This window comes from Sciurus carolinensis, chromosome 14, assembly GCF_902686445.1.
Source record: "Sciurus carolinensis chromosome 14, mSciCar1.2, whole genome shotgun sequence".
In the NCBI taxonomy this organism is placed as follows: Eukaryota; Metazoa; Chordata; class Mammalia; order Rodentia; family Sciuridae; genus Sciurus; species Sciurus carolinensis.
This window is the reverse complement of record NC_062226.1, coordinates 38,527,686-38,543,611: the sequence shown is the minus strand read 5'-3', so window position 1 is coordinate 38,543,611 and position 15,926 is coordinate 38,527,686. Positions and strand designations below refer to the sequence as shown.

General features: G+C 36.0%; 1 protein-coding gene across 7 annotated transcripts in view; it reads right to left on the bottom strand.

Moving 5' to 3' along the window:
- The window catches only part of Ubap2 (ubiquitin associated protein 2), a 112,796-nt gene that overhangs the window by 57,557 nt on the left and 39,313 nt on the right, over positions 1–15,926 (bottom strand). For 5 of the 7 annotated variants that reach the window (XM_047525218.1, XM_047525219.1, XM_047525225.1 and 2 more), the window contains 2 exons: positions 8,593–8,670; positions 5,973–6,083 (listed from right to left, as the gene is read on the bottom strand). In XM_047525218.1, the coding sequence (XP_047381174.1) occupies positions 5,973–6,083; positions 8,593–8,670 (189 nt within the window). Of the gene's footprint in view, positions 1–5,972; positions 6,084–8,592; positions 8,671–11,483; positions 11,520–11,898; positions 12,072–15,926 lie in introns of those variants that run through there. The other 2 variants (XM_047525222.1, XM_047525224.1) reach the window with 2 other exon arrangements.

Genomic DNA, 15,926 nt, shown 5'->3' with positions numbered 1-15,926 from the left:
TATTACTACATAGCGCACAAATTCTTATAGGTATTAACTGACACGACAATATACTATAGATTTTTCCACCACAGGGTCCTTTCTTCAGCTGGCTTGGGATACAGTAAATGTTATTTCCCCAAGCTCTTACTATATGCCACCCCACTTAACTCAGGAGTACGCCTTAACCATACTAATACACAGATTAATTCAAAGACTACAAAATTATGTGAAATACTAAGAATATATCATTGTCTTTGCAATTATCCAAAGAAATCATCTAAAAAAATTTAACACCGGACGAATAAAATTTTGGGTTGGTTTTGGTTTGGTTGTTGTTTTTTTAACATAAGCATCCAAAATTTCAACCTGAAGCAATTGTTCTAACGAGGAATTAAACAACTTATATAAACCCCCTTTCCCAAACTTCCCTAATGATAATGCCAAATCTAATCATATACACACAAGTATAAAGAAATTGCTAAGAATAAGATACAACGTTCATGAACATAAGAGCAGTGTTTATTAAAGGAAAATCCCTATTTTAACCTATTAGTTTCTGCTTGCTTCTTCATAACCTACCTTTTTTTAAATAATTTTTTTACTTGTTCTAATTAATTGTATAGAACAGTAGGATGCATTTATACATTTTGATAGATCACACATAAATGGGGTATAATTTCTCATTTTTCTGATTGTACATATTGTAGGATCATATTGGTCATGCAGTCATATCACAAAGAATTTGAATAATTCAAACCCAAAATAAGAGTAATAACTATTTTAATCTTTTTAAAAGTTTTAAGGGGGGGGGAAACAATCTAGTAATATTGTATATCAAAATAAACATAACCACTAGAAAACTAAAAGTCAAGTGATATGGCTGTATATTTTCAAAATACTAAAAGCCTGCTTCAAAATACTTATTTTTTTAAATAAATTTTTGGTCCTTTACATACTTCTACCTGATCATATATTTAACCACTAGATTAAACTTATCATTTAACATTATGAAATATAATTGGATGTAAAAATTTAAAAAAAAAAAACAATTTAAGTAAGTAATTTTCTACCTCTAAGCTTTAATAAAGATTAAAGATACAGGCGTTTAAGCCAGGCATAGTAGCACATGCCTATAATCCCAGGGGTTCAAAAGGCTAAGGCATGAAGATTCCAAGTTCAAAGCCAGCCTCAACAACTTAGCAAAGCCATATGCAACTTAGTGGGACCCTGTCTCAAAATACTGGGGATGCAGCTCAGTGGTTAAGCATCCCTGGGTCCAATCCCTGGTACCAAAAAAAAAAAAAATGCTGACACATGAAAGCAAAGGTGGACCAATCATCTATTTGTGTACAGTGTGAGCATGCCGTGTGAGCATGCCTCTATTGTAGCATTCCTATTGCTACCTGGCAATAATATCCAAATTTTAACTTGTATACATTTTTGAATCAGCAATTCTACTTCTAGGACTTTATTCAAAGAAAATAATCTAATAATTATACAGATATTTATGTAGAGATGATGGGCAACAGAATGGTGGTAGGAGGGGATTTGTCCCACAACATCTAATTTAGCAAACTATTCAGTACATCCATAAATGGAGCATACACAGTTACACAGATATACACAGTTAAAAGCCCTTGATATAAGTAAAGCAAGCTATCAGCAAAGAGCATATGAAATAGAATTATATTTTTAGTTAAAAAACAATCCTGTGTATGTGTGTGTATGTTATATTTGACTTAACCTTTTCACCTTTCTGCACTGCTATTCCAATTACAGAAAACAAAAAAGCTATTTATTATAAGGAAAATAATTCCATTGTATACAAATGCCATTTTTTAAAAAAATATTTTTAGTTGTAGATGGACACAAAATTTATTTATTTTTATGTGGTGCTGTGAATCAAACCCAGTGCCTCACACATGCTAGGCAAGCACTCTACCACTAAGCTACAACCCCAGCTCACAAATGCAATTTATTATGTTTGCTAATATATATAATTGAACTAGACAACTGTACAAGAAAAAAATCTGTTCTTATGGGTTAGCAAGACAAAAAGTAAACTTCAGATATTCTGGAAAAAATATACTTAACAGAATTAGCATAATGTGTGGTGTACATTTTTATAAAGTCAGACCAAAAGGTATTCCATCATTACAGAGGGGCCAGCTTTCTATGTAAAACATTTGAGAAAGAGAAAAACATCTTACTCCATTTTATTCCACAAAGATACTTGCCTCAAGCACGTCTTGTCTTATAAACTTTACATAGACTAACAAAATCTCTTTTGGTGGGGAGAATTGGGGAAAGGAGACTTAAAGGAGGCATTTTGTCTAATACTACTGTAAATGCTAAAGAAATCATCACATTTTCCACAACTGCCTTCTACAACATGTACACAGCTAACAACAGTAGCACATGCCCTTAATACCAGAGACTTGGGAGGTTGAAGCAGGAGGATCGTATGTTCAAGGCCAGCCTTAGTAACTTAGAGAGACCCTCAGTAACTTAACAAGTCTGTGTCTCAACATAAAAATAAAAAACTAAGTCTAGTGTGGTGGTGCAAACCTGTAATCCCAGTAATTATGAGGAGGCTGAGGCAGGAGGAGCGCAAGTTCCAAGACAGCCTGAACACCTGAGCAAGGCTCTAAACAACTTAGTGAGACCCTGTTTCAAAAAAAAAAAAAAAAAAAAAGGGCTGGGGATGTGGCTCAGTGGTAAAGCACCACTGGGTTCAATTGCCAGTACACATGCATTGCTCCCCTCAACCAAAAAAAAAAAAAAAAAAATGTACACGGGCTTTCAAAATAAACCATATCATTTTATAAAAGGTTTCCAGGGTTGGGGCTGTAGCTCAGTGGTGGAGCGATGCCTAGCACATGTGAGGCACTGGGTTCAATCCTCAACACCACATAAAAATAAACATAAAATAAAAGCATGCTGTCCATCTACAACTACAAAAAAAAAAAAAAAAAAAACTTTTCAGAAGAACTTCTGCCATCTGTATTTTTCTAATTATAGAATGTGTCTGCAGAAATTTTAAGAGGATGAAATGTCCTCCTGGATACAGATTTCAAAGCCAAATTGTTCAAAATTATTTTCCCACTCCTTCAGCTTTGCCAACAGCTACCAACACATCTTATTAAGAACACTAATTCAACAGACTGATAGTTTACTAATTGTGATCATATTTTTCTTTCTCAAAACTAGTCTGACATGAGAAAAATTCATACTTCAAACTATTGTGGTCATTCTACTTACCACCTTTTCAAAGAAAAATTTTGTTTTAGAAGACTGTTACAAAATAAGATTAACCAATAAAACAAGATTTGTTTGCTTTCATGGCTTAAGAAATACTCTTATTCCTAGCAACCCTACAGTGTTTACATCACTATCCCCTCCAATTAGCCGCACCCCACTCAATGGAAAGACAGTCATTACAGCTGGATAGCTAGGGCAGCTGTGGACAGCAACCAGGTGAGAAACAAGGCAACAAGGAGTGAAAATAAGTCCCACAGAATATATTCTAAGCAAACCAGGTTTCAAAAGCACTTTCCTCATAGCTCAGTCACCTCCAAACAAGAGTACTCTTTTCTGACTACGTTCAGGCCCTAATTTGCCATTTTCTGATCATTGAAAAAAACATTTTTGTGTTCAAGAGTGCTAAAGAAACTTTTGTTTAGGAGGGGAAATCTCACATCAATACTACTTTCTGATACATAGCCAAGAACCATGTCCTTCGGGTTCAGTTCCAAATACAACAGGGATGGGAACTTGGCTCAGTGGCAGAGTTTTGCATGGCACCCACAAGGCCCTGGATCTGATCTCTAGAATCATGCATGTGCACACATACACACACAAAACCTCAATACACGGGCTGGGGAGATAGCTCAGCTGGTAGAGTGCTTGCCTCACAAGCACATAGGCCCTGAGTTCAATCCCCAGTACAGGAAAAAAAAAAAAAAAAACTTCAATACAAGAGAGAATTGGACATTCAAAAATTTTAAATTCAGACTAGGGATGTTAACTCTGTGGTAAAGCACTTGCCTAGCAAATGTGAGGCCCTATGTTTAATCCTCAATATCAATATTGACAAAGAAAATAAAAAGTAAAAATTCCCCTAATACAGAAATGGAATGAAATCTACAGGATCTAAAGTAATGGCAAAACAAACAATATCTGGGCATATTTCTCTACTATAAAAGGAAAAGAGCCTCTCCAGTTAATGATTTGGAAGTGTTTTGTTTACTCATAGTGCTGCTTCTTTTTTTTTTTTTAATATAAAGGAGAGTAATGCTCTTCAGTGCATTTTTAAAATAACTAAATCACTATGCAGCTTACATTAGCAATGAGGTAAACATAGTCCCCATATTTTACAAAACCTAGGAATTACATCCCTACGGGTCAGTGAACAAAAACTGTTCAAAATTTGAATTTATCATTAACATGTTTTCCCAAAAAATTCATATATTTAGGGGTTTATCATGTGAACCAGTATTCTCCTGCCTGGAGTCTCCCCCCAGCTACTGCTACACTCAAATAGTGATGTGATATATATATATATATATCTCCCAAATTAGCTAATTTTTATACTTAAATCCATTCTGCTCGTTACACATCAACTAAAAACAATCATTTCCGTTTCTGATTTTTCATAGTATTTCATTTTTATACTACCTCCCAATTAGGGCCGGTCCTTTAAAAAAGAAACATGATTAAACCTGAAAACTGACAAGAATGGCACTTTTTCCTGTGTATATGTGGCAGTGCTGAGGATCAAACCCAAGACCTCACACATGCTAAACAAGCACTCTGCCAAAAGGCAACATCCCCAGCCCCAAGAAAGGGACTTTTTGACACAACATCTTAATATCCTCTTTTAGGTAAAACATTATTGTTTTAATCTGCTCTTATTTTCCTCAATTTAAAAATACAAATGAAATACTATGCAATTTATACACAGAAATCAAGAGATCAGGGCTAACAACAGCCTGGTGTGGCTTAACCTGCATCCTTCCTAAAATCAAAGAAAGGAGTGCTAGTGTGGTGTGCCCACACATTTGCCAAACTTTAAGGTTTCCCCCAAAAAAACCAAACCAAAAAAAAAAAAAAAAAAAAAACAACTTACTGGGCAACTCAGGAGGTTGAGGCAGGAGGCTGAGATAGAGGATCACAAGTTTGAGACCAGCCTGGGCAACTTAGTGAGACCGTGTCTTACAAAAAATAAAAAGGGGGCTGGAGATATAGCTCAGTTGATAGAGTGTTTGCCTCAGAAGCACAAGGCCCTGGGTTCAATCCCCAGCACCACAAAAATTAAAAATAAAAAGGGTTGGGGGTATGGTTTAGTAATAGAGCACCCCTGGGTTGAATCTCCACTACCAGAAAGTTTTTTTTTTCCTTATTGTCTGTGTGAATGTGGGGGGTGTGTGTGTGTGTGTGTGTGTGTGTGTGTGTTGAACTGTTGTCAGAATATGCCCATAAAACACTCCCACATAAGCAAAGAGATATATCAACAAATTCTGGTTTTCTGTGAAACTAGAGATACAAGTAGTAATAAAAGGTAAAAATGGAGATGAAATATGAGCATTGGGGAACCAAGAGAAGTTTTTCAGGTGGTGAAAATATCCACAGGCCCAAACGATTTTGGAAGCTGTTTACAGATAGAGTAGATCACTAAGTTCTGTTCCACATCTTTGCATTCTGTAACTTCACAGAAGACACCACACAAGGCCAGGCACATTGGCACACCCCAGCAGCTCAGGAGGCTGAGGCAGGAGGATCAAAGTTCAAAGCCAGCGTCAGCAATTTAGCGAGACCTTCTCTCAAAATTTAAAAGACTAAAAAAGGGCTAGCTATGTGGCTTGGTAGTTGAATACCCAAATACAGTATGGCATTCATAATCCCTTCACTCCCACCCCATCCAAGATGAAGCTGAAGATGCAATATGAAACTGAAGACAAATCTCAGCATTGCAAATCAATAATACTTACCGTGTCTGAATTACCTTCCAGCAATATATTAATAGCCTTGTTCATGTCTCCATTACAGTCATGTAGGGCCACTATGCATTCATCCTGATTTTTCCCAGTCACTTCCATAAGCTATTCAAAGTATCAAAAAATGGTTAGGGGAAGTCAAAAAAGGGAACTTGATCTTTCTACTATAAATACAGAAATTATGCAATCCATTTACATGAGATGGACTCTTCCAGACTATGAATTTTCAATCAGAAAACAGGTTTACTTGTTTTATTGTGGCCACCCCATATCCTTTTACTAATACTAGTAGAATCACACTACAAATCAATGGTCTTACAAACTGATGAAATATGATTCTTAATTAGCACCACAAACATATGTACACTAACCTTATCAGAACATCCAGGATAATGTTATCTGTCTACTTAAACTCAATTTGAGAATCACTTGATTTCCCAAATTCTGAACTACTAAAACAATAAGTGGTTGTACATAACCAACATTCAGAGATACACCAGTCCAAACTTTCTGCACAGGTACATTTCATACACTGGCTCTCAATGCTTACATTAAAACACACTAAGTAAGTTTTAACAACCTGAAATCTTACAAGTTGAATTCTATCACAAACTACACTCCTTAACAAATTATTTTCTCAAGTAACTGCAACAGTGTACTAGTAACCTAAGAAATCTCAGTCTGTTATCTGAGACTACTTAGCATTTTCTTTTCTGGAACAATCATAGACTAAGCACAATTTTTTCAGATTTCTGTAAAAAAAAAAAAAAAAAAAAAACCTGAGATTTAAGTATCCATTATGGTTTAATTACCTTTAATTATTTTCATGTGTACTAGCTAAAGTTCATACAACTTGACCCTACCAATCCCAGAGATTTGGTTATGGCCACAAAAGTAATTAATAGCAACACTTACGTAGAGCACACATCTCCTGATCTCAGAATCACGGCTCTTTGAAATATACCACTAGGCCTACACATTTCTCTTATTTTATCTACCAGTACAGTTCTGCATGCTCTACAACTTCTCCATGTTTGAATACTTACAAGTAATTTCATATGTTTATCAATGTTCTTCACAAACTGCCACATGCAATTGTTTTTTGTTAACAGATACATTTTATTTGTTCATTTTAGCTATACATGATAGTAGAGTATATTCTGACATTTATACACATCTTATTCAAAATAGGATTTCAGTCTTGTGGTTGTACAAGATGTGGAGATTCACTGTGGTATATTCATCTATGTACACAGGAAAGTTGGATCAGAGTCACTGCCATATGCAATTGTTAAAATGCACAGTAAGCATTAAAATTTCTCTAATGATTGGATGAGTAACACACAGAACTGAAGTTAGAATTTCACTCTGAATTCCTGAACCAATATTCTGTTTCGTTGATCTGATATACTATTGAGATAAAAGGCAATATAACATGTAGAAGTACATTTCATGTACTTCCATACTAGGTCTCATTTCAGAGAATGAGTTCTATGATTTGGGGTAAGCGGATGGGGACAGACAGAATGATTCTGTTGCCCAAGCTGGTCTCAAACTCCTAAGTTCAAAAGATTCTCCTGTCTCAGCCTTCTGAGGAGGTAAGACTACACAGGCATATACAACAACCAGCTGACTTCTATGACTTAATAAGTCATTTCTGTGGTCTTAAAAAAAAAAAATTACTACTAGCCTATTGTCAACAAGTATAAGGAAAAAACAAAGAATCTACATTGTAAAGTAGTACACTATAGGATAAACACTCCAAAGAACAATTGCAGAAGACAGTTCTAAATAAAGACGTTGCCCTAAAACTTTTTTTTTTTTGTACCAGGAATTGAATCCAGGGGTGTTTTACCACTGAGCTACATCCCCAGTCCTTTTTATGTTCTTATTTTGAGACAGGTTCTCACTAAGTTGCTTAGAGCCTCAATATATTGCCGAGGCTGCCTTTGACCTTGTGATCCTCCTACCTCACACTCCCAAATTGTTGAGATTACCAGTGTGTGCCACCACACCTGGCTAACTATATTTTTCCAACTGAAGTTTGAAATCATATCCATACTCAAAAAAGCAATTCAACTCTTCCATAGCATTAATCACAATTTCCTAAGAACATGCCAAATGTTAAATATACTTTCTCTATACAATTATATGTAAATGTCTAGCCCAAATGTTCACATATAAACACACATTATTAATCAAAAAGATTCTATTGTCAATATTATGAACATATTCCTTTCCAAGACTGCCAATAAGAGCACTGAATCACAAGTACAAAATCTTAATACACAAATAAGGTCCACTTCAAACTAGACATGGTGGCACATGCCTTGGGAGGCTGAAGTAGCTACTTGGGAGGCTGAAGCAGAAGGATCACAAGTTCCAGACCAGTCTTGGGAACCTAGTGAGACCCTATCTCAAAATGAAAAATAAAACAGGCTGGAGATGTAGCTCAGTAGTGAAGTACCCCTGGGTCCTCAGGAACACACACACACACACACACACACACACACACACACACACAGACACAGAGTAAAATCTCTAGTGAAATTCTCTTTTTAAACACAGTAAGAAAAGATTTGAAAAATCAGCATATCTTTTGCCAGAAACATACCTGTTTAACTTTAGCTTCAAAATCCGAATCATTCTTATCAAAGATCACTTGAGCGAGACGCATTTGTTCAGCTGTTGCCTGGAAAACATGTACAAATGGTAAAGATTTGAGCAATAAAAATGTAAGCTAGATGCTAAAATCTGGGGTCAAATAGACAAAGCTCTCAAGCACTAATCACTAGTAACAAAAATATTTACTAAAACAACCAAAGGATTCTGAATTTAGGTCACTCAACTACATATAACCCATTCCCATTAAGATAAATAAGCAACAAATTAAATAGTGAAAAGGACCCATTCCTTTGGAAAGGACTTAAAAGTTCTTGTTCATTTTCATTGGTCATGCAATTTATTTGGATTTTCTTTCACTTGAGGAGGTGGGGGAACCAGCACAAGAGAAAGAACAAAAACCAATGGAAACAATTACTTAGATATAGGCTTGGAACCAATCCTGGGATCAAAAACGGGAAAAAAAGTCTCTGCTGTCAACTCTAAAAAGATACACTGGTCAGTTCTGAAGAGAAAAAGCTGTATTTAGCTGAACAGAAAATATTTTTAAACTTATCCCTTTTTTAAAATCTTAATTTTTGAAGTTTTTAATTAAAAGTTAAAATATTAAAATTAGTTGCCTCTGCAGAAAATGCTCTTCCAGTTACTATATTCATTCAAAATCCTTTTTGTTTTCATAAACCAAATTGCTGAATTTTTAAAAGTTCCCTTTGTGATCTTTCTGGCAACAGAATAATGTTATTATTCTTTCATGGACGACTCAACAGTAATGTTGTACCCATCTGGTATCTTAGTTTTGATAAAGGCAACATTATTATGACAACAGGGAAATTATTAGGAGCACACAAACTCTCCATTCTATTTGAGTACGACTTTCTAGTAAATCTAAAATTCTTTCAAAATTGTTTGCTTTTTAAACTACCTTTCTTTCCTTTCCTCAGTATGGGGGGATTAAACCCAGGATTGCTCTACCAATGAGCTATACCCCAACCCCTTAATTAATTAATTAATTAATTTTTATTTATTTATTTATTTATTTATTTGTGGTGCTGGGGATTGAATTCAGGGCCTTGTGCCTATGAGGCAAGGACTCTACCAACTAAGCTATATCCCTAGACCCTCCCCCTTTTTTTTTTTAATATTCAAAAAGGGGCCTAAGTTGCTGAGCATGTCTTTCAATTTGTGATCCTTCTACCATAGCCTGAGCAGCTGGGATAATAGGAACACATCACTAAGCCTGATTCCTTAAGTAGCCTTTTTTTTTAAGTTATAGATGGACAGAAAATCTATTTTATTTATTTATTTTTCCACGTGGTGCTGAGGCTTGAACCCAGTGGCTCACATGTGCTAGGCAAGCACTCTACCACTGAGATACAGTCCCAGCCCTTTAAGTAGCTCTTCTTAATGAAGGTTTGCTTTAACTCCTAACACAAATATTTTAAAAGCTAAACAGTTTACTAAATGATTTTAGAGGGAAAAGGCCACAAGGAACTAATGAACAGCTTTTCAGCTTTCATACTGCATTCAAATCTAGTAATCTCAACTAAAATGGGGGAAGGTTGTGGGCCTTTTTTTGCATTGTAGAACACTTTTCACTAGGTCTTTTCAGTCCATGTGGGTGTCTAATTACACAAACTAGCAGCTGTTGCCTTCTCTGGCCAATGCAATGGTCAATTCTATCATGCCAATATATGCCTGCTGTGACCTCAGTTTAACTGCTACAATGCTGCAACATTATACCCAGAAAGATATTTGCAGGGATACTCAGTGTCACATTTACTGACAATTTTACCTCAATCCTTCCCAGTATATGTAAGGGACTTCTTACACTCCTATTATCCCTCCTGCACATCAGATAATAATTTCCCTGACCCATAACTGAGAAGTTTCAGCCCTACAGACAAAAAAAACAACAGCATGATAAATGGATGAAGTAAGAAGAAAAACTAAAAGGGAAGATAAGTTCTGGAAAGACAACACTTTCACATTAGAATTTGAATTTGTGTAATGGCAAACTTCTTTGAAAGACACCAGATCATCAGTGACCTTGGTGCTAAATGCATACTTGAAGAGATTGCCCATTTTGCCAATACCAATCAATACTTTCCACTAAGTCTCCAATCTAAAAAAATACATTACTCTCACTTAAAAATGCTCTACACAAAAGCTACAAAGATGTATAAACAACCAACAATAAGTAAGAGTCTGCTTTCATAAAACCTTTCCCAAAATTAGCTGTGTCAACTCAAAAAAAAAAAAAAAAAAAAAAAAAAGTCATTTTAATTAACAAAAATGTTGTCTAGGGTCTGGGGATGTAACTCATTGATAAGAGTGTTGAATATATGCTGCATTCACAAGTTGAACACCTAGCACACACACCTTACCCTCCCCACCCAAAGAAAGTTCCTATTTGGCTTTAAAAAATTTTTTTGGTTACTGGGTATTGAACCCAGAGATACTTGTCACTGAGTTACATTCCCAGCTTTTATTTATTTTTAATTTTTTATAGACAGTGTGTCATTAAGTTGTTTAGGGCTATATTAAGTTTCTGAGGCTGGCCTTGAACTTGAAATCCTCCTGCCTCAGTCTCCAAAGTTGTTGGGACTACAGGTATGTGCTACTGTGCCCAGTTATTAAATTAAATTTTTTTCTTTTTGCAGTACTCAGGATTGAATTCACCTAAGGGAGCTTTACCACGGAATTACATTTCTGCCCCAGCCTCAAATTTGCAATCCTACTGCCTCAGCCTTCTGAGTCACTGGGATTATAGATGTGCACCACTGTACACGTTTAATTTTTACTTCTTATTTGACTAGTCAGGACAAAAATTCAAATATATATTGCTTGCAGGCTGTAGCTGTAGCTGAATAGTATAGCACCTACCCATCATTCAAGAGGATGTGAGTTTAATCCCCAACACTGCAAAAACATAAATAAAAATTATACCCATTAATATGGAACATGATTTAAAAAGACAAATAAGCACAATGAGGGGAGTTTGAACATCACCATTTAAACAACACAGTATATAAGCTGATTCATACAAGAATCATTAACAAACACTCATTTTAACAGGGAATATTTGATAGGGAACAGAGTATTTGCATATGGTATCCATGTATCTCCCCAAACACTGGTAGATGCTAGAAGAAACAATAGACACAGTGGACAAATCCCAGACTAAGTGATGAGAATCAACATCCTTAATGAGCAACATGCAGACATTATGTGACTCTAGGTATGATATTCTAAAAGTAATACACTGAACATTGTGGCATGATAATGTAGTGGTACACACCTTTAATCCCACATGGAAAGTTCAGACAGTAGGATTATAAATTCCAAGTCAGTCTGGATTACTTAGCAAGACACTATCTGTACAAAATTTTTAAAAAGAATGGGAATGTAGCTCAATGACAAACTGCTTCCCTCGTATGTAGTATGTGCAAGGTCCAGGGTTCAAACCCCAGTACTGCAAAAAAGAAAAACAGAAAAAAAAAAAAAAAAAAAAAAAAATGAAACTCAACACCAGTTACATAGTATTCCCATCAGAGATCTCCAACCTGAATCTAATTGTGAAGATAGAAGAATATTTTATACAGTAACTGATCTACATTTATTTGAAATTGCCAATATTATAGAAGGCTAAGAAACTACAAGATTACAGGAGCCTAAAGAAATGCCAAGTGGCTGGGTACAGTGGTGCACACCTGGAATCCCAGTGTCTCAGGATAATGAGGCAGGAGAATCACAAGTTTTAGGCCAGCCTCAACAACTTAGAAAGACCCTCAACAATTTAGCAAAACCTTATCTCAAAATAAAAATTTAAAAAAATAAAAAAACAAAAACAGGACTGGGGATAGAGCTCAGTTGACAGAATGAACACCTGGCATATGGGAGGCCCTTGATTTGATCACCAGTGCCATAACTGTAAAAAAAAAAAAAAAAAAAAAAAAAAAAAAGGAGAGAGAGAACGAGAACAGGATTTAAGAGGTGTAAAGAAAATACAATACCAAACAAATTGACTTTATTCTCATGTATAAAGGTCAAAGGTCATAAGCTGTTATCAAAAACAAAGAATTCAGGGGATATTATTCCCATGAGCCTTTCCTGAAGAATAAATAACAGAATGACTTGACATAATCACAATGACGAGATACCGATATTTGGTGTTGATAGTAACTACCAAATAAATACTTCTTCTGGAACTAAAACATTATGACTGGGCTGGAGTTGTAGCTCAGTGGCAGAGCACTTGCCTAGCATGTATGAGGCACTGGGTTCAATCCTCAGCACCATATAAAAATAAAACAAAATAAAGGTTCACTGACAACTAAAAAATATTTTTAAAAACCCAAAACTATATGACCACAATAGAAACCCACTGGATTAGACAAAAGGAAACAAAGAGAAGGGACAGGGGAGGGAAATAGGAAAGACAGAATTAATTGGTCCTAACTTTCCTAGTCTTGTATTTGTATACATGACCAGGGCAACTCCACATCATGTACAACCGCCAAGAGTGGGATTCTAAGTAGAATAAGTTATACTCTATGTATGTATAATCTGCCAAAATGCATTCTACTATCATGTATAATTAAAAAGAATTTTAAAAATTAATTTTTTTTAAAAAACCTACATGACTAAATTAAGACAGTAAGTATAATCCACAATGGGTACACGAACAATGCAGATATGATACAATTACTTAAAAAGGAAAAAGGTAGAGAATCTGCAACTTCCAGATGGAAATATTTCAGCTGACATGGGTCTCACAGGCTGTACACCTGATAAAGTAGGTGCACTAGCCTGCTTTCCAGCTGGTTCGGACTTCCACACTATTATTTTTTAAATCAAAGGCCACCCTGTTCAAGTAAAATACACTTCTAAGGTCACTAATAGAGGTGGCCTTGTATCAAGGATGTGCAAGGGAAAAGATCATGTACATGGAACTGTCGCAGAGAAGAAAAAGATGGATGTAGTTCAGTGGTACAGAATGTACCCGGAGTTCCATCCCAAGGACCAAAAGAAAGAAGCAGAAACCATAAACAAAATTGTTGAACCTTAGCAGAGTGTCTAGTTTATTCAAGAAACTCAGAAACACTGGTTGTGTGATACTGGTAATGACAGCTGAAAATGGTTCCAGATACTGAGAAACATCTTGAGACAGCAAACTATAAAAGCATGGCTATGAGTTCCTTATCTTATAAAGGGATAGCAGATAATTCTCAGGTTCATGGAAGAATGTGCCTCTTGACTATGGAATAATTTTTATTACTATTGAAAAAGAACAAAACCCTGCCATGTGTGGGGGTGCATGCCTGTAATCCCAGAGACTCAAGAGGCTGAGGCATGAGAATTGCAAATTTCAGACCAGCCCCACAACTTAGCAATGCCCCTGTCTCTAAAAATAAAAAGGGCTGGGGATGTAGCTTAGTGGTTAAGTTCCCTTGGGTTCAATCCCCAGAACCACAAAAAAAGAAAAAAGTCAGATCAAATGAACCCAGCAGTTTCAGAAAATATTTGACTGGGGGGGAGCTTGGAGGTAACAGAAAATGGAGGAACTTTGGATTGTGCAGAGGGAAGTGAAGCAGGGAGGGGGCAGCAGAAGGAAAGACAGTGGAATGAGACAGACATCATTACGCTATGTACATGTATGATTACATGAATGGTGTGAATTTACATCATGTACAACCATAGAAATGAAAAGTTATACCCCATTTGTGTACAATGAATGAAAATGTAGTTTGTAAAAATAAAATTTAAAAGAAGAAAATATCTGATTAGACATTTGTTCTATCAATTGACTTCAACCCACCTAAAATAGGTAGAATAAAATTAAATTTTTTACTTCAGAAAAATTCATAAAGGAATGGATTGATGCACACCTTTTTAATCTGCAGTGATAATTTAAACATTTATATTTAGTGTGTTAAACACTGATACATGGCTGGGCATGGTGGCACATGCCAGTAATCCCAGCAATTCGGGAGGCTGAGGCAGGAGAATCACGAGTTCAAAACCAACCTCAGCAACTTATCAAGGCACTGAGCAACTCAGCGAGACCCTATCTCTAAATAAAATACAAAAAAGGGCTGGGGATGTATGTGGCCCAATGGTTAAGCGGCCCTTGGTTCAATCCCAGGTACCAAAGGGAAGGGGAGGGGAGGGAAGGGAAGGGGAAGGAAGTAAAGAAAATATTATGTCCATCTACAGCTTAAAAAAATATTAAAGCAATTAAAAAAATACTGGGGCTAAGGCTGTGGTGGAGTATTTGCCTAGCATGTGTGAAGCACTGGGTTCAATTCTCAGCACCACATATAAATAAATGAATAAAATAAAGGTCCATCTACAACTAAAAATTTTTTTTTAATTTTAAAAATACTGATACATTAACAAGGATTTATAAAAAGAAGTCAACATTGATACAGGACTCTGAAATGAAAAAAGAGCCAATTCCACTCCTGTGTAATTCAAAACAGTACTGAGTCAAAGAGAGATCGGAATAAGAGTGGGAAAAATAGAGGTAGTATAAGCATTGTTACAAGTTACATTCATAAAGTGGGATAGAGCAAATCAGTAATTTGGGGATACTGTACCGCGTCCTAGTTCTAGGGGAAAAGGATTATCAGTGTGGAAATTATAAGATGCAATACAAAAAAAGTAAAAAACTATGAGCTCTGGGTTGGGGATGTGGCACAGAGATAGAGTGCTTGCCAAGCATGAGCAAGTCCTTGGGTTCCATCGTCACCACTGCCAAAACAAACTATCAGCATTAACTCATGATGCATTTTACCTGAAAATTTTTTTCATACCCCTGTCCACTGAAGAACCCTAAAAACAGTAACCAAACCAGTAACAATAAACATCTTCAGGTGCCAAATTAAAGCTACCAAATACCACTTCTAACGAAACTAAATCAAGATCCTTAACAGCAATGGCTGATTCAAGTTACAAAGCAGAAAATATACAAGTCTGGAGTATTTTGTCATAGTAGTTTATGAAGACACTATCAATGATTAGCATGACCATTTTCAAATCCACTCAAGAACTAACATGAAGACACTTGCACTAACCAAAAATGGGTTAATCTGGACTTTGAAAGAATAACTACACCTGGGCATTGTGTTGTATGCCTGTAATCCTAGTGGTTCACGAGTCTGAGGCAGAAGGATGGCAAGTCTGAGGTCAACATCAGCAACTTAGCTAGGCCCTAAGAACTCAGTAAGACCTCACCTTAAAGCAAAAAGGAAAAGGGCTGGGAATGTAGCTCAGGAGGAAAGCACCTCTGGGTTCAACCACCAGTACCCACCCCATCCCCCAAAA